Genomic DNA, 21,965 nt, shown 5'->3' with positions numbered 1-21,965 from the left:
CTCTTACCTCCTAATTGTGTTGCACTGGGTACTAGATGTCAACCTATGAATTTTTTTTTTTTTTTTTTTTTGGAGAAAAAAGGAAATAGAAGGTTTATTGCTTTGCTAGCAAAGGAGAAACACAGGGAATTCCTCTCCCAGAGGCTATGATTCCACCCATCAGCAGGAACTGGGGTACTTTTAAAGAGATGATTCAAAGGCTAGATTCCCATGTTCTCTGTTGGCATTGAAATTCACTTGTTAATTTGGGAGATAGTCATTTCTGAGATCCTCGGATACCATCCCCAGAGTCTGGATTACTTCTTTTCTAGCTTGGGTGAGTGCTCAAGGACAGATAACTCTGTCTAGGGTGGGGAAGAAAGGTAATCCTGTTTCCCCTGAGATTAGGGACGAGCTGGGAGAGAGGAAGAAGTAGAAAACCAACAGATATGAAGTAGAAATAATAGATTAAAATCCTGTTTGAAATAAAGTCTATCCAAAAAAGTCTTTAAAAAAAGAAAAAGAAAATAAAAAGAAAAGCAACAGATGAATTTTAGGGAGAGACTAATATTAAAGAACCATTTTAAACATTCAAGTATCACACACATACATTTGTAAGCATAAAGTTCACAAACTGAACCCAGATGAAGAAGCAGAATATTACCAGTGCCTCAGAAGTCTCTTGTATCCCTTTTAGTCAGTCTCCCAAAAAGGCAATCACAGATTAGTTTTGGCTAATTGACTTCTTCTACTCAGTGTATTGTGTGATTGTTGTCAATTATTCATTCTCGTTTTTTCATGTTTCATTGTGTATCACATTTGTTGTAATGTTGTTGGATTTCTGAGTAGTTTTCAATTTTAGACTGCTATGAAAACTCTTGCTAATTGAAACTTTGGGGATTCTCTTAATGTTTCACAACTGATCTCAAATCTAAGGACTCTGCAATACTAAGAAAAAATGTGCTATAGAAATGGATATTCAGGTCAATTAATACTCTAGATAGTTTGAAGAAAATTGTTACTCTTCCCTAAATAATAAGCATCTGAAAATAGTGAATTATAAATTGCTTAAAGCAAGTCAGTATCATGTGCTCTGCTGAGAACTTTCCCAGCTAAACATTTTACCCATTTTTTGGGGGGTGGGGGATTAGCCAGCTTTTTATTATTGATTTGTATAGTTTCCTTATTTATTATGGGTAGGTATGTGTGTGTATGTGTCTTGCAAATATATTCTCCCACTCTGGGGTGTACCTTTTTCTTTTTTTTTAATATTTATTTTTTTAGTTTTAGGTAGACACAGTATGATGAATGGATATTAGTCCAATTTATATTTGTCTTTGTGTTCTGTTGAAAAAATTTTTTGGTTTTGTATTTTCTTCTAAAATTTTGTTTTACCTTTTCTGCTTTTATTTACTATTTATCTAGAATAGATTTGGTTGCATTGTGTGAGATGAGAGTTCTGCCCTTTTTTTCTAAATACACATGTCCACGTGACACAGAACCATTTATTAAAAAGACTTGTCATAAATGTGGTCATTAATATGAGTCTGTTTCTGGACACTGGATTTTGTTCCATTGGCATATTTATGTGTTTTTGCTTCAGTATTTTTAATTTTTAATTCAGCATCTTTTTGTTAGTATTTATAATGGGAGGATCACCTCTTGGTCTTTGATCATTTCATGCTGTGACATGCATTCTAGATGTTGGACATCATGAATAAAAACAAATAATAGCAGCAATAACAACAACACTCCATAGGATCCAGATTCCTTTTTCCAGAGAGTTGATTTTTGTTCCTGGCTTGGTGTTATGGGGCATTCATTCAGTTAGGGTATAATTGGGTCAAGGCTGGGTTATAGTTTGGTGAAGACCCTTAGTTTTCCCTGTTTGGGAGCCACCTTCCTCCAGGGTTTTCAGTTGAGAGACTATGTGTTGACTGCCACCACTCTCATCGGTTATACAATCTCAAGAGTTTAAAAAAAAAGAAAATTTCTACTCTTGAATTCTAGAAGTCCTCATCTTAGCTTTCTCACCTTTTCATATCTCATTGTTTCAGAATTCTGCAAATGTCCGGAGGTGAGCCATGGTTCTTCAGTTTTGTCATTCTAAACTCCATGAGACTAAATGCTCAGCTCTTCTCTGTTCAGTTGTGGCCCTCTGTCTGATTCAGGCCCAGTTTTTCCATCTTTTTGCTTCTTTACAGAACCAGCAAGTGCCCTAAGGAAAGAAAGGCTATAGTTTATCAGCTCACTTCCCAGTAGTTATCCCTTCTTCAGATTCCTAGTTTCTCCCATACTCATTGCCTCAGCAGCTGTACGATGCCTTTAAACAGATGGTGCTTTTCTTGCATTTTATCAAGCTGTTCTAGTTTTCTTGGCATGAGCATTGATCTGTAACAAATTGTTCCATCCTAACCAGAGAAGGGAATTTGCCTTTCTAAACTCCACCGGTTGTTCAAGTTCCTCTAAGGGCACTTTGAAACTCATTACTAGTCAGGGACAAAAAAAAACCTAAAAAAACCAAAAAACATTTAGAGCAATAGTATTTCAGATTTGATCATAAAAAAAGAACATGGGTGATACATTGAAAAACTATTTCATGGGCTACAGATTACACAGCAGAAGTGTATCTACCACTTAGCCATTTCCTTAAACCTGGGGTATTGACTATATAAAATGCTCCTGTGTGAGTAAGCTCAGTGTAGAACCCAAAGAGTTAAGCTCTTATCTGTCACTAACAATATGCAGTTTAATATTTAAATCTTGCAGTCCTAGTTTTATTTAAATATTTATTTTATTTTATTTTTTATATTAAGAGAGAGTGTCTGACTGTGTTGCCCAGGCTGGCCCTGAACTCCTGGGCATAACTGATTCTTCTCCCACAGCCTGTTGAGTAGATGAACTACAGGCACATGCCAGTGCCCCATCTTAAACTTATTATTTAATTTTAATGGTCATCTTTTATCTTCTGTCTCAGTTTTATTTTATAAGTCAACATTTGCTTATATTCTACTATCAGGTCTCTTTTTGTCCCATGTGCACTGTACACAACATGGTTTATTTGTTTTCTTTTGATAACAGTTTAATTTCTAATACTAAATACTATGAAGGAGTTTTATCCTCTTCAAGATTCGGATAAAATATGTGTAAAATTTATGATGTTAACCTTTTGTTGTCACAAATAATATTTTTAAATTTGTATTAAGCAAGTTATATTTTCTCTAATTTTTAAACATTGCGCATTTTAAAGAAGATATATGGCTAGAAGTTACTTTTTGTCTTTTGTATTAGGACAAATATATTCTAAATATATATTGATATTAACATGTCAAAACTAATCTATAATTTAAATTAGTGAGAAAATAATGTATACTTACACCTTTATTTTATGTGATGATCTACTTGAGTTAGTTAAAAATAATCATCCATTTTTCTTCTTGATTTGACAAAAGCAACCAAATATCTTTTCTCTCAATGTAGGAAAAAATTATTCCATATTTATTACGACTGAGACAAATTAAGGATGAAACTCTTCAGGCTGCAGTAAGAGAAATTTTGGCTTTAATTGGCTATGTGGATCCAGTGAAAGGGAGGGGCATCCGAATTCTCACAATTGATGGTGGAGGAACGAGGTAAGGACAGAAAAATAACTTTTAAAAACCGCAGACTCAATTCAGCCTTAGGCATCAAAAAAAAAAAAACTGATTTGATGTATTTATATTATTCTAAAATCAAATTCTAAACTGCAACATGAAATTGAATTTTTATTAATTTAGTACATGAGTCTATGAAACATTTCAACATATATGAATCACTTTTATTTTAATTTGATCTAGTATTTATATTTTAGTTTGTTTTTAAATGTTTTTGGTAGTTCAGGAACTTATCAGCCATTATTCTTTAAAAATCTTAGCAATGTTTTGTAGTTTCAGCTTTCTTTTATATTTGTCTTACTCATGTCAGTCACTAATCAATAAAGTGATTGCTAGAAAAGGAGTCTATGTCAATAACTCCCTGGTTTCCCGTGTCTTCCCTTATACTTGCTAGTTCTGGTGTTATACAAAAAATAAATGCATTCTTTGCTCAGAAAGAGATAATTTCATTACCAATCTTCAGTCTTACTACTTTAATCTTAGATTTTGTAAGATTTCTAGTGACTTCCTGTTGGCAGAATTAAGGCACAATTTGAAACTCTAAATTTTATTATGTGGTGACTAAGTGCCTTTTTTGTTCTAGAGTGACCTGGCCTACATTGTGTATTTGGAATAGAACTTTTCATTGATTTTTTTTTTTTTGTATATTGTCCCAATGTTGAGAATTGTCCATATGGCCCTAATTGACCTATAATTCCTGGGCTATTTTATCTTCTCACATTCCTTTATGAAGTATGTCAGGCCTTTGGCAAAGTGAATACACCTTAATGCAGAGGTTTGTCCTAAATTTACTGAATTTTAAAAAAATGAATGAATGAAAGGAAGCTAAAAAATCAGACTGGGCATGGTGGAGCACAACTATAATCCCAGCAGCTCGAAAGGCTGGGATGGGATTGTTAGTTCAAAGCCAGCCTCAGCAACTCAAGAGAAAGGCCTTGTCTCTAGATAAAATATTTTAAAAAAAAATGGGATAGTGATGTGACTTAGTCTAAGTTTAGTGCTCCTGGGTTCAATCCCCAGAGGGTGTGGGGGAATCTGTTGAACTATATAAAACACAAATATATAGAAGCATAGGTGACCCATTGTACTGATGAAAGAAGAAACCAACGTATGTCATCCCAAAGTTGGTCAGGTGAGGTTTTAAGTATTTTTCAGAGTTGGAGTATTTTAAAAATATCTTATTGACACATCTTTGTGTTCTAATTCAAATAGATACTAATATACATTTTTAAATGTGCTTCAATACCACAGGTTTGATACCTTTATTTAGATATTGAATTTTTAAAAATAATCCTAAATATTTGGATGGGCAATTTTTACTAATGCTGATTTGCATATTAGTTTTCATGTTAGCACATAAACTATAAAAGCAGTTGATAGGATTATTTTATTCAATGACTTGGATTTATTTTCCTTGAAATAGGAATTCCCATTTTGCTTTTGATTTTTTTTCCCATAGGGGTGTAGTTGCTCTTCAGACACTGAGGAAATTAGTTGAACTTACTCAGAAGCCAGTTCATCAGCTCTTTGATTATATATGTGGCGTAAGCACAGGTAATGATTATTAGATTAGATTAAAGATTGTGGTTATATTATGAAATGTTGGGCATTAGTTTCATGTTTTGATGTGAATAATTTTTCAGTTTGCTTAATAAACCTGTAAAGGTATTTATTTTAAATAAGTTAACATTCAGAAAGATTTTAATGTGCTTTTATAATATGTTTTCAATAAAGCACTGTAACAAGGGCAGATTATAAATTATTTCTTTATGGTATATTCATTGTAAGGAAAGCAATGAAGCAGAAGGCAGACATTGTACTTAAACCAATAGAAAATTAAAGGTGAATACATTTTGTTTTTTGTTTTTTTTTCCTGTGAGGGGAGTCTCTCAATTTGAAGATTGCTCCTTATGTCATTTTTATATGGTTGTTTGAAGGCAGAATTTAAATTGAGAAATGTGAGAATCTATGCGTTTAAAAAGCTACTTTTAGGGCTGGGGATGTGGCTCAAGTGGTAGCACGCTCGCCTAGCGCGCATGAGGCAGTGGATTCGATTCTCAGCACCATGTAAAAATAAAACAAAGGTATTGTGTCCACCTAAAACTAAAAAATAAATATATTTTTTTAAAAAACCTACTTTTAGCAGGACATTGGGGCACATGCCTGTAATTGCCAGTGACTGAGGCACGAGGATCCAAGTTCAAGGCTAGCCTCAGCAACTTAGTGAAACCCTGTCTCAAAATTAAAAATTATAAACCAGCCAGGGATGTAGCTCAGTGGTAGAGTGCCTGCCTGGGTTCAATCCAAGTACCAAATAAGAAAAGTTACCTTTAAATATTGCTAGTTGGGCTGGACATGGTGGAGCATTCCCATTATCCCAGGGACTCTGGAGTCTGAGGCAGGAGTAATGCAAGGTCAAAGACAGCCTTGGCAATTTAGCAAAGCTCTAAACAACTTAGTGAGACCTGTTCTCAAAAAAAAATAAATAAATAAATAAAAAGAAAAAGAAAGAAAGAAAGAAGAGCTGGGGATATGATCAGTGGTGAAATACCCTTGAGTTTAATCCCCAGTAGGAGGGAGAGGCAGGGGATGGGGGACCAAGAGGTGGTTGGTATATGTATAGAATTCTTCTATCCTTTTCTTTCATACCCCAAAGCTTTCTCCTACCTTTTATCTTTATTTAAAGGTTAGGCCAATGATAAACACTAGGTGGCAGTGTTTCCTACCAATTACAACTAGTACATGAAATCAGATCAGGAGATCCCAGAGTGTTTGATTTCTTTAATTACATTGACTCTAGAGCCAACTAGAAAGAGTAGTTGCTTAATGAATTCGTGAGTTATTAAATATACTGTGTTCTATGACTAAAACTAAGTAATTATTGTGAGAAATATCTTTAATAACCATGATATCTTTCTTTTATATTTAATATAAAGAAATATTTTTGTATATTTAAAAATTTTTATAATTATCATCTTGAGGTAGATGTATTTTATCATTTTGGGGATCTGGTAAAGCCCTTTACATGTGTTGTCACAATACAAGGGGCTTAGGAATTTTAGTTGTTATTTTTTTTTTTTTTTTTGCCATTTTACAGGTAAAAAAAATTGGGATTGAGAAGTTAAGGAACTTGTCCCAGGTGACATAGCTAGAATTGTCCCAGTGTTAAAGCTAGAATTTAAGCCAGGTCTATGACCCAGGAGTTCTTAAAATTATAAGTGCAGTAACATCAATGCTCATAAAAACTAAGAATTTTTTTCTTTTAGGAGCCATATTAGCTTTCATGTTGGGATTGTTTCATATGCCCTTGGACGAATGTGAAGAACTTTATCGAAAATTAGGATCAGATGTATTTTCACAAAATGTCATTGTTGGGACAGTAAAAATGAGTTGGAGCCATGCATTCTATGACAGTCAGACATGGGAAAAGATTCTTAAGTAAGTTATAATTCTTTTTAAAAATGTTCTAATTATGTAGGTATATATGCATATTATAAGTTTTAAAATACGAAAAATATGAAGACTCAAATTATTAATACCATTAATTGGAGATAATCACTGTTCCTATTTTAATCAACCACATTGTAGTCATAAATTCTTGGGTTCATGTGTATGAGATTTGCATATAAAAGATAAAATTACCTTTTTAAAAATTTGAGACTATGGTGTACATAGACCACAGTTGCACACTGTTGTTTCTGAAGTCATTATTCTAAGCTGTTTAATAATTTTTTCATTTCTTTCCAAATACTATGAATCAAAAAGTATAAGTGGAAAGTAGAAACTTAAAATCAACTGCAATCCTATTGTTCAAAGCTATAGACCTTGCAATGTATTTCTTCTAGGTATTTCCTAGATTTCATACATTTTTATAAACATTTTGTGCAGCTGACATTACAGTTGTAAATTAGTATCTTCCCCCCTTTTTACAATTTTATTAAAATTTCTTGACATATTTTAAAATATTACATTATACTACAGAATGTGACAGTACTGTGATTTCTTAACCATTTCTATATATGATATTTATGGGCATTCAAGACATTTATATTGCTTTTAATTTTTTTATGATTATGAACATTGCTTTGATAGGAAACTTTAAATTTATGCCCATATTTCAGAATATACCAATAGATCAGTTTTTAAGAACATAATTATTGAATCAAGTGTTGATATCATTTTAAATAGAGAATATTTGGAAATAGAGAATATATAAAGAAAATTACCAATAATTCTACTAAGATCGCATTTCTTTCTAGAATTTTTTACAGGTAGAGAGAGAGAGAGTGTGTGTGTTCATTCCCTTCACAATTTGGGGATGATTATGCACATGTAATTTGATATCTGCGTTTTCATTTAGTGTTTATTACAGTCTCTTGCAATCTCATTAATATTTTTGAAACATTTTGATGGCGTTCACTCTTTCCTTTAATGAATGTACTATTTTTTATTTTAAAAATTAGCTATTGAAAAAGAAGGATGCTTAAGATGTCATTATATTTCAAAAAGAAAGTTTCCGCGGACATTTTACATCTTTACTTTAGCTTTAAGGAAAAGTTCTAGAAGTACAATTTTGGGTCAGAGGGTATGCATGTTTTAAAAATCTTGACAAGTACATATATATATATATACTTATCTACCAGAATCAATTTGTATTTATCTTAGGAAATATTCATGAACACCCAACAATTAAAAAAAATTTTTTTAGTTGTAGGTGGATACAATACCTTATTTTATTTATTTATATGTGGCACTGAGGATCAAACCCAGTGCCTCACATGTGTTAGGCAAGCACTCTACCCTGAGCCACAACCCCAGCCCAACACTCAACAATTTAATATTTAAAATATATCAGTTTGACAGTTTTTGAAACCAGTATTTCAATGGATGTCACTTTGTTTATTAGTGAATTTCAATATTTTTTGTTTTTTGACTATATTCTTCTGTGAATTTTCAGGGCAAGGTCTTTGCTTATTTTACTGTCAGGGTGTGGCACACTATATTGTATTTATAACCATATATTGAAAAAGTACTTTTTAATTAATCATCTATTTAATGAAGAAAGTTTAAAAATCTTCATTTAGCCACATTTTTATAATGATTTTAGCTTTGCTTTCATACTCATAAAGTCTTTTCTACCCTGAAAGTAGGTAAATATCTACATTATTCTCTAGTTCTAAGGTTTTATTAAACTTATATTTTTAGGACAACTGAAATTCATTTTGAGACATATTGTGAGAGAGTCAAACTGTATTATTTTTTCATGTTAATTTAAATGTCCCAGTACCATTACCAAATAGTTTTTCTTTTTTTTTCACTGATTTAAAACACCATCTTTTTAGGTCTTTAGGGAATAGACCAAGAAGGGGAATAGCTGGGTCAAATGGTGGCTCCATTCCCAGCTTTCCAAGAAATCTCCATACTGCTTTCCAAATTGGCTGCACCAATCTGCAGTCCCACCAGCAATGTACAAGTGTACCCTTTTCCCCACATCCTCGCCAGCACTTGTTGTTGTCTGACTTCCTAATGGCTGCCAATCTTACTGGAGTGAGATGGTATCTTAGGGTGGTTTTGATTTGCATTTCTCTGACAGCTAGAGATGGTGAGCATTTTTTCATGTACTTGTTGATTGACTGTATGTCCTCCTCTGAGAAGTGTCTGTTCAGGTCCTTGGCCCATTTGTTGATTGGGTTGTTTGTTCTCTTATTGTCTAATTTTTTGAGTTCTTTGTATACTCTGGATATTAGGGCTCTATCTGAAGTGTGAGGAGTAAAGATTTGTTCCCAGGGTGTAGGCTCCCTATTTACCTCTCTTATTGTTTCTTTTGCTGAGAAAAAACTTTTTAGTTTGAGTAAGTCCCATTTGTTGATTCTAGTTATTAACTTTTGTGCTATGGGTGTCCTATTGAGGAATTTGGAGCCCGACCCCACCGACTGTAGATCGTAGCCAACTTTTTCTTCTATCAGACGGCGCGTCTCTGATTTGATATCAAGCTCCTTGATCCATTTTGAATTCACTTTTGTGCATGGCGAGAGAAAGGGATTCAGTTTCATTTTGTTGCATATGGATTTCCAGTTTTCCCAGCACCATTTGTTGAAGATGCTATCCTTCCTCCATTGCATGCTTTTAGCCCCTTTATCAAATATAAGATAGTTGTAGTTTTGTGGATTGGCTTCTGTGTCCTCTATTCTGTACCATTGGTCCACCCGCCTGTTTTGGTACCAGTACCATGCTGTTTTTGTTACTATTGCTCTGTAGTATAGTTTGAAGTCTGGTATCGCTATACCGCCTGATTCACACTTCCTGCTTAGCATTGTTTTTGCTATTCTGGGTCGTTTATTTTTCCATATGAATTTCATGATTGCTTTCTCTATTTCTACAAGAAATGCCGTTGGGATTTTGATTGGCATTGCATTAAACCTATAGAGAACTTTTGGTAATATCGCCATTTTGATGATGTTAGTTCTGCCTATCCATGAACAGGGTATATTTTTCCATCTTCTAAGATCTTCTTCTATTTCTCTCTTTAGGGTTCTGTAGTTTCCCTAAAGACCTAAAAAGAGCATGCTACAGGGACACTGCTACATCGATGTTCATAGCAGCACAATTCACAATAGCAAGACTGTGGAACCAACCTAGATGCCCTTCAATAGACGAATGGATAAAAAAAAAAAATGTGGCATTTATACACAATGGAGTATTACTCTGCATTAAAAAATGACAAAATCATAGAATTTGCAGGGAAATGGATGGCATTAGAGCAGATTATGCTAAGTGAAGCTAGCCAATCCCTAAAAAACAAATGCCAAATGTCTTCTTTGATATAAGGAGAGTAACTAAGATCAGAGTAGGGATGAAGAGCAGGAGAAGAAGATTAACATTTAACAGGGATGAGAGGTGGGAGGGAAAGGGAGAGAGAAGGGGAATTGCATGGAAATGGAAGGAGACCCTCAGGGTTATACAGTGGAGGGGGTAGAGAGAGAGGAGGGGAGGGGAGGGGAGAGGTGGGGAGGGGTTAGGGTGGAGGATGGGAAAGGCAGCGGAGCACAACAGACACTAGTATGGCAATATGTAAATCAATGGATGTGTAACTGATGTGATTCTGCAATCTGTGTATGGGGTGAAGGTGGGAGTTCATAACCCACTTGAATCAAAGTGTGGAATATGATATGTCAAGAAATTTGTAATGTTTTGAACAACCAACAATAAAAAATTAAAAAAAAAAAGAACGATTGAATTAAAAAAAAAATAAAACACCATCTTTATCTTATCTGTTTACATGAGAGTATAATGTCCAATCTTTTTATTTTTCCCTTTGATTTTTTTAATACGTTCTGTAACTTTAGTTTTAACCCTTATATAAGGTGTTTTTGAATGAAATAATGAATCTCCTTTATTCTTTTTCATAATTCTGTTAACTATTTTCATAGTGAATTTTTGGTTACCTTTCTCATAAAAATCTTGCTAATATTTTAATGGAAGTTAATGTGAACTGTACAGGTTATATTGTGGAATGTTGACATCTTTCCAGTTGTGAAATTTCTCCATCTATTGTTGCAAATTTAAAAATGTTACTTTTTTTAGGTCTTTTGCATTTACTAGAAAAAAGAACTCCTATTAGTTCTCATGAAATCATAATACTGCTTCTTAAAGATTTTTAAATAAAGATTTAAAATCTTAACATAAAACATTCACTTTACTGTGAAATTCTTTTTCATTTTGTTTCTCATGAATCTTCATATTTGCACACTACTATTTCATTTTTGCTTTTTCAGAGACTTCTTTATTTTTAATTATAGCTTTGATAAACTTTAAATATGATTAGTTTTATCCTTTCTTTGATTTTTCTCTTAACTGTTATAGCAAAACAAACTAATTCTCAAAGTTAGTAGCTTAAAATAATAATGATTTAGTCTCTGATTCTGTGATTTGATTGGGCATTTCTTCTGTGCTTGCCTGTATTCAGTTTTGCTACTGGCAACTGGTAGCTCAGTTAATATGGCTGGAACAGCTGAGTCTCTCTTCACATGGTCATTTCTATCCTGGGCTTCATCTCATCATCTCGATCTCAGCATTCTCAGAGGGCAAGCCTCAATGCATAATCACTTATCAAGCCTTGGTCTTATCCCTTGTTTGCGGATGTCTCATTGCTTGAATCTTCTCAAACCAAGGATCTGTGTGGGAAAGGGCAATATATAAGGACATGTATTCCAGGAAATGTGATTCACTGGGGGCACTATTGTTATACTCTACCATACCTATCCACTGGTTCTTTTGTTTGTCATGACTTTTTTTTTGAAATATTTTTAGTTGTTGATAGATCTTTATTTTTATTTATTTATATGCGATGCTGAGAATCGAACCCAGTGCCTCACACATGCCAGGCAAGTGTTTTACCACTCAGCCCCAGCCCCAGCCCCAGCCCCTGCCCCTGTCATGACTTTTTTAATCTTGCTGTTTATTTAGAACATGTATGTGTTTGTTTGTTTTTTTCATATGATGATGACTTTGTGTTATTTTGTGGGTACTATTTTGATTATAGCATCAGTAGAATCTGAGAATGCTAAGATTTTTTTTCATATGTTGGTCTTTCTGTAATAAGCAATTATCATTCCTTTCTCTTCAGATTTATATTCATAACTCACTAAAGCATTTTAGCTCTTTTATTTAAACCAAGGTTTAAACAACAGCAATAACAAAGTTTGAACTTTGCTTGAAAGTGTGAATGCTCCCAGAATTTCTGTTCCAAATTTATATCAAGAGTCTGCAGAACAGTAAAATTGAATTGATCTTCATATAGAAGAAACATATAGATCAGGTTGGGAAAGTAAAAATCTTGTTCATTTTGGAAACTATTGCACTAGTACACTGGTGTTTATAAAAGCTTGTAAAGGGTAGATCACCAAGCAATTTGTAAATATTATGCTTATTTGAGATTTACTAACAGTTGAGAAACTTAACTATGATTTGAAAAAACATCATTAGGAAAATACTTAGAGGAAGATTGATAAAGGCATAGTATTTGCAAGGCAGAGAGAATAATCTTTAAGACTGAAAAAAGTCTACATTGAAATTAAATTCTCTTGTAAAGTAATTGTAAAAATTGCTGCCCATTAACTCAAATACCAATTGAGATGTTTTTACAAGCAATTTTTATAACATTGGCTCTGTGTTACCCACTAAAGCAAGTTTAATGTCTAAATGTAAATGTCTTCACCTGGTTTTTAGGTAAATATACTGTATGAACACTTCTGTAGTCTTTTAATTTTACACTTGGAATTGAACCAGGGGTATTTTACCATTCAGATAAAGCCCTCTTCTCCCACCACTTTTTAAAATTTGTATTTTGAGACTGGATCTCGCTAAGTTCCCTCAGCTGGGCTTGAACTTGTGATCCTCCTGCCTCAGCCTCCTGAGTAACTGGGATTACAGGTGTGCACCACTATACCTGGCACTTCTGCAGTCTTAGCAAAACTTCTATATCCTGGCAGCAGGACCCTGAAAACAATAGATTTATTCTATTTTTATGCCTTTGTTCTATATAGGTACTGGCTTTCAGGATGTTGTCATCGTTCAGTATCTCTCTCAAACTACAATTCCATACATCTTTCTTAGTAACTATCCTATATTTATTTCTTCACCTCAGAACTATACTTACAGTCTGAATCAGAGATTAATAAATCACTGCATATTGTTTCTTGTGCATTAATTGGATTGTAAGCCTCTTAGGGGAAATTGTTGTACTTCTTTTTGTTCCTTATAGCACTTTGAGAAAGCCGTCTGCAAATAGTAATTTCATAGTGCATGTTTTGGGCTGGGGATGTGGCTCAGTGGATGTGGCTCTTCTGTTACTCTTGAACTCTGGTCTTTCATGCTTTCCTTCCTTGTGTAGTTTATCAACTATGTGCCCCTTGTGGCAGCACTGTGCTGGGCACTTTGGATAGATTCATAAGCAACCACAGACATGGAGTTTATAGTCTGTTCATGCAGTAATTACGCGGATGAGATATATTTTTCTGAAATAAGATCTGTGGAACACAGAAATGGTTTTCTCTGCTTGGCATGGACAAGGCCCTAGTTTGATCCCCAGCACCGCCAGGAAAATTAAAAAAAAAAAAAGTGTGTGTTTTTCTGGGTGTGGTGGCATAAGCCTGTAATCCCTGCAGCTCAGGAGGCTGAGATAGGAGGATCACAAGTTCAAAGCCAGTCTCAGCAATTTAGTGAAGCTCCAGGCAAATTAAGGAGACTGTGTCTCAAAGTGAAAAATATAAAGGGTTGGGGATATGGCTCAGTGGTTAAGCACCCCTGAGTTCAATCCCTGGTACCATTAAAAAAAAAAATACATGTTCTCTGATTCTTAAGAAAGAAAATCATTTTGATATATATTATTTCTTCTTTTTTAATAAAGGGATAGAATGGGTTCTGCACTAATGATTGAAACAGCAAGAAACCCTACATGTCCTAAGGTAAGTGTAGTGTATTATCTTAAATAATACCCATTTCTAACAAGGTCTGACGAAAGCAGTTATTTTGAGGGCTCTTTTGTTAAGGAGAAAAATTCTAAGAAATTTCTGCTAATAGATTTTATTCTTCTATGAAGATCTAGGATGTGATGATTAGATCTTTTGTATATCTAGTAAAAGTATAACAAAGGTTTAAAAACATGAAACTCTGAGACTAAAAATAAGGAAGAATTATTTTATCATAATTATTTTAATCAAATTTAGGAAAGTTATAGCATTTCCTTCCCTAGATTTTAAAGAAAAAATCTATATATCATATATAATCTCAGTATAGCACCCCATTTATTTATTTCAAGTTCAATGACCTGAGTATTACTTGAGTTTGTTTTCTTTAATAATACTTGTTTAATTAACAAATATAATTTATGTGCCTAAGAATCCCATGCAGCTTATATGTATTCTCGGATAATAGGCTGTAGTAAGAAAAGTCAAACAGATACAGCTCCTGTTGCTCTTAAACTCTGGTCTTTCATGCTTTCCTTCATTGTGCAGTTATCAACTATGTGCCCATTGTGGCAGCACTGTGCTGGGCACTTTGGATGTATTCATAAGCAACCATAGACATGGAGTTTATAGTCCGGTAGAGCAGCTTAGCTATTCATGCAATAATCACGCAGATGAGATATATTTTTCTGAAATAAGATCTGTAGAACACAGAAACAGTTTTCTGAAAGCACACATTTAAAGGGATGTAAAAGAAAGCTACTTTGAGATCTTAACGTGAAGGCTGATGAGTAGGAGCATTTCTGGCAAAGACACAAAGGGAATGGGCTGTGCAGGAGGAGTCATAGACAATTCCAAGAACTGAAAGAGTTCCTGAAGACTACAGCCCAGGAATCCAAGGGCAGAATGTGGGATAAGGCTGGCGCCGTAGGCAGATCAGACTGTGTAAGGGCCTTAAAGGCTGTAATAGCTCTTTTGGAGAAGATCCTGGGATGAACTCTGTGCCTCATGCTTCTTTCCCTGTATCTTCAGGGCCCCATTTCTGTTTGCTTGCTTCCAAATCACAGAAGTTGTTGACTTTGAATAAAAGAATAGACTGAATAGAAGGAAACTTTAGCCATATTAAAAAGTGCTTCATTATAGACTACCACTAAAAAGGGAAGAGAGGTGGGAGAGAAAAAAGAGGGAGAAGGGGAGTTGCACGGAAGATGGAAGGAGAACCTCATCGTTATACAGAATAAGTGTGTCACATTAGATTGGATATAGAGAAATGATGGGAGAGGAGGGGAGGAGTAGGCGGGGATAGGAAGGGCAGCAGAATAGAATAGACATTATGATTGATGTATGTATATAGGTGACTATGACCAGTGTGATTCTGCAATCTGTACAATTAGAAAAATGAGAAATTATAACCCAGTGATACAAATGTATGAATTGCCAAGATCATTGTAATGTCATGTGTAGATAATAAAAATAAAATAAAGATATTGTGTCCACCTAAAAAAAAGTGCTTCATTATGATAAAGGTAGCAGTCATCTATACATGTTTTAATCCAGTTTTACCTATAATAATTAGAGAAAGACCCTCTGGACTTAAGTGCATGACCAACTCTTAACCATAGCAACATAGAGACAGAGTTGGATTACTTATAGGAATTCAGGCTATGACTTGTTTATTAAATAGCAAAGCAAATGGGTCCTTGGCAGGGTTGGCACAGGACACTAAAAACTTTGGCCTTAGCATATTTCTGCCTATTAAGTTTGTATTTCCAGATCATCATACAACATATTTTACGTACATTCAATGTACAGCCATAAAATCTTGACATGTAGTGATTGGTGTTAAAGTTTTTTAGTAAAAATTATCAGCTACCAAATTTTAATAACTAATGAAAGCCCTAGGAGTTTGTGTAGTGTTGTTTCAGCTTTACCAAAGTCATAATGCTTTCAAAGAGCACAAAAACAAAGACTAACTTGTAAATAATATTGTGAAGATAGTGTAATTATTAATCTTTAAGTAGTTTTTATTAATTGTTACTTCTGCTATGCCAATTAACACACAAATCTAGAAATGTATGCCTTCTTGAATGTCTTTAAGTCAAATCCAATTATATAGTCAAAGATATTTTTTGTTATTATTCTAATACGTTTCTCAGAATGGTCTCAGTTCTTACATCTATTGTGCCATAAAGAAATATCTAATTTAAAATTTTTGCTGAACTTTAAATTTATGCTACACATTGATCTTTTGGAGAGTTGTAGATTGTTCATTCATACTACTCAATAGTATTTAACTTATAGATGCCAAATATTGCTGCTTACAGTGGTACTGTCACTTTTATTTCACTAGGTAGCTGCTGTAAGTACCATAGTAAACAGAGGGATAACGCCAAAAGCCTTTGTGTTCAGAAACTATGGTCATTTTCCTGGAATCAACTCTCATTATTTGGGAGGCTGTCAGTATAAAATGTGGCAAGCCATTCGAGCCTCATCAGCAGCTCCAGGCTACTTTGCAGAATACGCATTGGGAAATGATCTTCATCAAGTAAGTTGGCTTGTATGGCCATCTTTTATAATTTTACATGATTAAAACAATCAGCATTTATTAACTGTCACTCAACTTTGTAAGACTCAACCAAGATGACTTCTTAAGGTTTTTATATTTCAAAAGATGTGCAATTCATTATATTTTTGTCTGTCTTAAATTTATAAGTCTTCTGTCTTGAATGTATAATTTAGGAAAATTTTGAAATATTCTATACAGTGTGGTTTAAAACCAATTATGATAATTTTATTTATGAAAAATGTGGCAGTATGTAGCTTTTCAAACATGAAAATTAAATATGAAATAGATTCCAGCAAATGCGGAACCCAGTCTGACAATTTTGGAGAGTATAGTTTGGAGGATACTTAAACATTTATTAAGTTAGCTATGTACCAGACACTTGTTTAATTTTTTTTACATGATTGTCTCATTTAATTGTTACTACTTATGAGACAACTATTTCCATTTTACAAGTAAGGAATTGGGGTCTTAAGAAGGGCTAAGTAGTTAAGAGTCACAACTATTCAGTGACAGGATACTACCTATAATTATAGTTTTAAATTTAAGTTATTTGTAGAGTTAAGTATTGTTTCTGGTCATTCTTTTTATGTAGTCTCATGTACTTAATTTCTTTCTGTCAAGTTTTTCCCACGATTTGTGGGATGCTTAAGTTTTTTGTTTTTGTTGGTTTTTTTTTTTTTGGTAACAGGGATTGAACCCAAGGGCACTTAACTTCTGAGCCACAACCCCAGTCCTTTTTATTTTTAATTTTGAGACAGGTTTTGCTAAATTGCTTAGGGTCTGGCTAATATGGTGAGGCTGGGTTTGAACTTGTGTTCCTCCTGTCTCAGCCTCCTGAGCTTCTGGCATTACAGGTGTGTGCCACCACACCTGGCTTGGAATACTTACTCTATAATTTGTACCTAAATGATAATAAATAAAACCAATAGCTTTTAAGATGGTAATTTTTATATGATGTCCCACTTAAAATCAGTCTCATTATATAGTCTGTAATCTTAACTTTCCTCTCTAGTTACTAAAGTTTGCGTGTTCTCTTTACTTAGTAATTACCTATCTCTTGGAAAAAAGTCTTAATATCACTGACAAGGATTTTCAGGTAGCATTACTATACTTGGATCTTTATGAATTATATATTGGCTATAAAGCTTTGAAGTTTCTAATGCATAATTCTAATGTACATGTGTCATTAATAAATAACTGAAATATTTTTATCAATTTTATTTTCTTCTATGTTTTGATAGAATAGCTTAGATATATTCTAAAATTTTATGGTCAACGATCCTATTTTTAATTTTTCTGAGAGTAACATCATAATCTTTGTAGTCAAGACATTAAAATAGGATTTTTTTGTCTTTTAAGAGTCACTTCAAACCACTTCTTACTTGGTCAAATCTGTCATTGTTGAATTATGTAAGGCACATCCCTTCTCTTGCCTTTCTTTTTTTTCTTCCACCCCCTCAGGGCAGCAAGTGATGGCTATTGAGTTTCTTTCTGACATAGATTTCAGGATTTATTGGTCACAGTAAATGTTGATTGTAATATGTAGCTTGCTGTCTTTAACAACAACTTCCCCCGTTGTTATTTTATTCTTGCCATATCACAGGTGGAAAAATAACTTAGACAATGTATTTTAAATACACAGAAGTTATAGCTGTAAGATGGTCATTATGGTAAGACTTCTCAGTTACACCAAATATCAGCAAGAATTTCAAGTAATAAATTTGGATACCTGCATTTTGGGACCAAACGTTTTCAGATTTCAAAAGAAGTTATCTCACCCAGCTGGGTGGTGTATGCCTGTAATCCCAGCAGTTTGGGAGGTTTAGGAAGGAGGATATCAACTTGAAAGCCATCCTAAGCAATTTAGAGAGGCTCTAAGCAACTAAGTGAGACCCTGTCTCTAAATAAAATATTTTTAAAAGGCTGAGAGTGTGGCTCAGTGGTTAAGTGCCCCTAGGTTCAATCCCTAATTAAAAAAAAAAAAAGAAGTCATCTCACTTGCTCTCTTTATTGCTGAAGGAAAAGTAGTTCAGATGTTTAATTCAGTCTTTCTTGCATATGTGTGTTTGTATGTGTGTGTAACAAAATAACTCAGTAGATCTTTTTCTATATCAGATAGACTAGTGATATTTCTTTTCATGCTTCGCCATTTTTATTTTTTTTAACTCCTTTTTATATCTATTTATTTATTTTTTATGTGGTGCTGAGGATCGAACCCAGTGCCTCACATGTGCGAAGCAAGCGCTCTGCCACTGAGCCATAGCCCCAACCCTGCCATTTTATTATATTGAGGACCAAACCTTTCAGTTTATTTTGAACTACATATTTTAAAAATTGCTTAAATAAATTTTTGTAAAATACATAACCACGTGGACAGAAGTTATACTTTCATGTAAATCGTTAGCATCCAGAAAAATTGGCACACTTATTATACATTCCAATGAAATCTGAATCTAAACAACCTATTTAATAGTTTTCTTATTATACATTCTCTTCTTCCACGAGGAAGAAGACATGGGGTATATTTCCCCTCAAAAGACAACTAAAAAGATTGATAAAGATTGACAACTAAAGAACATTCTAAGCTAGGCGTAGTCAAGCATGCCTTAATCCCAGCTACTCAGGATGTGAGGCAGGATTACAAGGTTCAGGCCAGCCTGGGAAATATAGTAAGATATCTCAGTTTCATTAAGAACTATGGGTTAGTTCAGTGGTAATGCACTTGTCTACCATGCATGAGGCCCTGGGTTCAGTCACCAGTACTGAAAGAAATGAATATTCTGAAGTGTGAGTGATCATGATTGCTTAAACAAAGAAAAAATTCAAGCAGAGTTCCTGCCTCATTCTGATCCTTTAGAAGTTTTCAAAGTTAACACTAAAACACAACACTTACTACAACATTCCTATCCTAAAACTTTTGAATAATTATATTCAATTATTTCTAGTCTCATTTTTTAAATCCCTTTTAACTGTCATTTCTGACATATGTCTTATTTTAAGTTACTTTATATCCTTTTTGGAGCCACGTAGAATATAAATTATAGGTTAATATTCTATTTGAGCAGTTATTGAAAGTAGTGCTATAATTAAGAGGTATGAGTAGATGGATGGGAAGATTTCATTTTCATTTGACTAAAAAAGAAGAATATTATTATAGTACTTATAAAGTGTGTTACATGTTCTAGAAAATGGTAGAGTAGGAAGAATTCTTTTTGAATAGGCTCCAGTTACTCCTGCCTGCCAAGTAGTAGCATATTTTTCTTGAAATTGTATATTTTTACACAAAATTATCCCATATCTCTTTATCTTTTTTTATCTTCAAGATTAAATTGTTCATTCCCTATCTTTAAAGGAAGAATCTGATACACTGACTTACGCTAAAGAGTTTTTTGGGGGAGCAGAGGGGTGCTTGGGATTGAACTCAGGTTTTTGCATATGCTAGACATGTGCTCTATCTCCAAACTACACTTGAAGCCATTACACTGAAGGTCTTGATGATAGCTTCTAACATATCATTCCTCTTTGACTTTGTTAATATTTGAAAAGGTTATGTTCAGAGGTTAGGATACATTAACCTTTTTTTTTAAAAAAAAATTCAATACAAATATTGCAGGTAAAGAATATCTTTAGCAGAAAGAGCCTGCCCAACACCTGCAAAATTATGTCTGTGCTGGGCCACAACTAATAATTTTCATCGTAATTAGACATAAATGTAGTGAATGCTGACCCAGTGCTAGGTATTGTACTAGCTGGGAAGGATATTAAGGTTTTTAATAATAGCTTGCATATTTTTTGTGCTTCCTGGATCCTGTCCTCAAATAACTCAGGCTAGAAAACTATAAACATGGTTACAAAATGAGATGATAAATTCACTAATAAAAATATGTACAGTGTTGAGAGTAATTAGATATTTATTCTGTCAGGGTCATCAAAGAAGTTGTAAACTGAATTTATGTATGAAGAATGAATAGTTGATTAGGAATAGAATGAGATTGGCAGGACTGGAGATGTAGCACAGTAGCAAAATTGCTTACCTAGCATGTGTGAAGCCCTGGATTCATCCCTGGTCCTACAAAATATGAGGTGGGTGGGAGAAAGAATAGTGGGGAGGAATGGGGAACGATTATTTAATGATTAAGAGTTTTGAATGGTAAAAATGTTTTTGGAAACATTACAAACAAAAATTATAAAACATTGTAACTAATGCTACTGAATCATACTCTTTAAATTGGCCAATTTTATGTTATATATAATTTACTACAATAAAATTTAAACTAAAATGAAAAGCTGATATGATTAAGAGTTATTGATATTGTCCATTGGTTCCTGGAAAGTGCCCTGATTTATGATATGAAATGATTAAATGTATATTAAAAAAAATTTGCATTTTATGTTGTTAAGCTAACGTAAAGTGTATAGTTAAGATGCAGGCTTCTGTGTTTTTTAAAAGATAATTAGTAAATTACTCCATCAGTTCATTTTTCCAATCCTCAGCACCTACCATTGTGCCTGGCATGTACTAAGTCCACATTAAATAAATAATCATAATTATAAATACTTGAGTCAATGGAAAAGCTAAGGAAATACCGTAGACATAACAGCCTAAGGACCTACCAGTAGAAGAGGTGTCTGACAGGAGTAAGTTAATATAAGAAAAGCTTAAGTCTAATCACCACTAGATGAGAATCAATACCAAAAATCTTAACTATTGTACTTCTTGATTAAAAAGTGGGTAAAGTGTAAGGAACAGAAATTTACTTTGAAAAATGGCTAGTGAAACCATTAGAAAACTGGCAGTTTTTAAATTTGGGATTGATTTTGCTGTAATCAGTTCTTGGTAAACCTTTTTTGCCCCTTCTGTCTTTTTTTTTTTTTTTTTGTCTATTCTAAACCTCTTAACAGACTTTTATAAGAATGGAAAAGCATTTTGTCTTAAATATCCATTTGATAAATTACACAGAGTGTAATAAACATAGACTTTAAGGTAAAAATTGTTTGATAAAAAGATTTTTTTTTTGCTAAATTATAATTAAATGTTTCCTCTACCATGAGATAAGTATTCTTCTAGTGTCCTATTATTTAAAAGAAAGGAAAAAGTTGAAAGATTAAATTTAAATTCATACTTGAAAAAGTCTTTAGGAAATAATTATTATTACCATCATTTGAAAAATTTAAGTTGATTTTTTTTTTACAAAGTTCAGCAGTACTCATACCCAACTAATGTACTACTTTCAATAGATTTATAAAGAAAGCTAAATTTAAAAATAGTTACTTTCAACTGGTGGATTAACTATGGTATAT

The 21,965-nt window shown here is 33.5% G+C and overlaps 1 protein-coding gene across 3 annotated transcripts in view; it reads left to right on the top strand.

Moving 5' to 3' along the window:
* Positions 1-21,965, top strand: part of Pnpla8 (patatin like phospholipase domain containing 8) — a 41,662-nt gene that overhangs the window by 8,091 nt on the left and 11,606 nt on the right. For all 3 annotated transcript variants that reach the window (XM_046435369.2, XM_058576070.1, XM_046435370.2), the window contains 5 exons: positions 3,460-3,611; positions 5,092-5,186; positions 6,899-7,070; positions 14,041-14,098; positions 16,449-16,643. In XM_046435369.2, the coding sequence (XP_046291325.1) occupies positions 3,460-3,611; positions 5,092-5,186; positions 6,899-7,070; positions 14,041-14,098; positions 16,449-16,643 (672 nt within the window). The remainder of the gene's footprint in view (positions 1-3,459; positions 3,612-5,091; positions 5,187-6,898; positions 7,071-14,040; positions 14,099-16,448; positions 16,644-21,965) is intronic.

This window comes from Marmota monax, unplaced genomic scaffold, assembly GCF_021218885.2.
Source record: "Marmota monax isolate L192 unplaced genomic scaffold, Marmota_monax_Labrador192_F-V1.1 WCK01_AAM20220418_F8-fsc00139, whole genome shotgun sequence".
Taxonomy (NCBI): Eukaryota; Metazoa; Chordata; class Mammalia; order Rodentia; family Sciuridae; genus Marmota; species Marmota monax.
The sequence above is the reverse complement of the archived record's forward strand: the minus strand, read 5'-3'. Positions and strand labels throughout refer to the sequence as shown.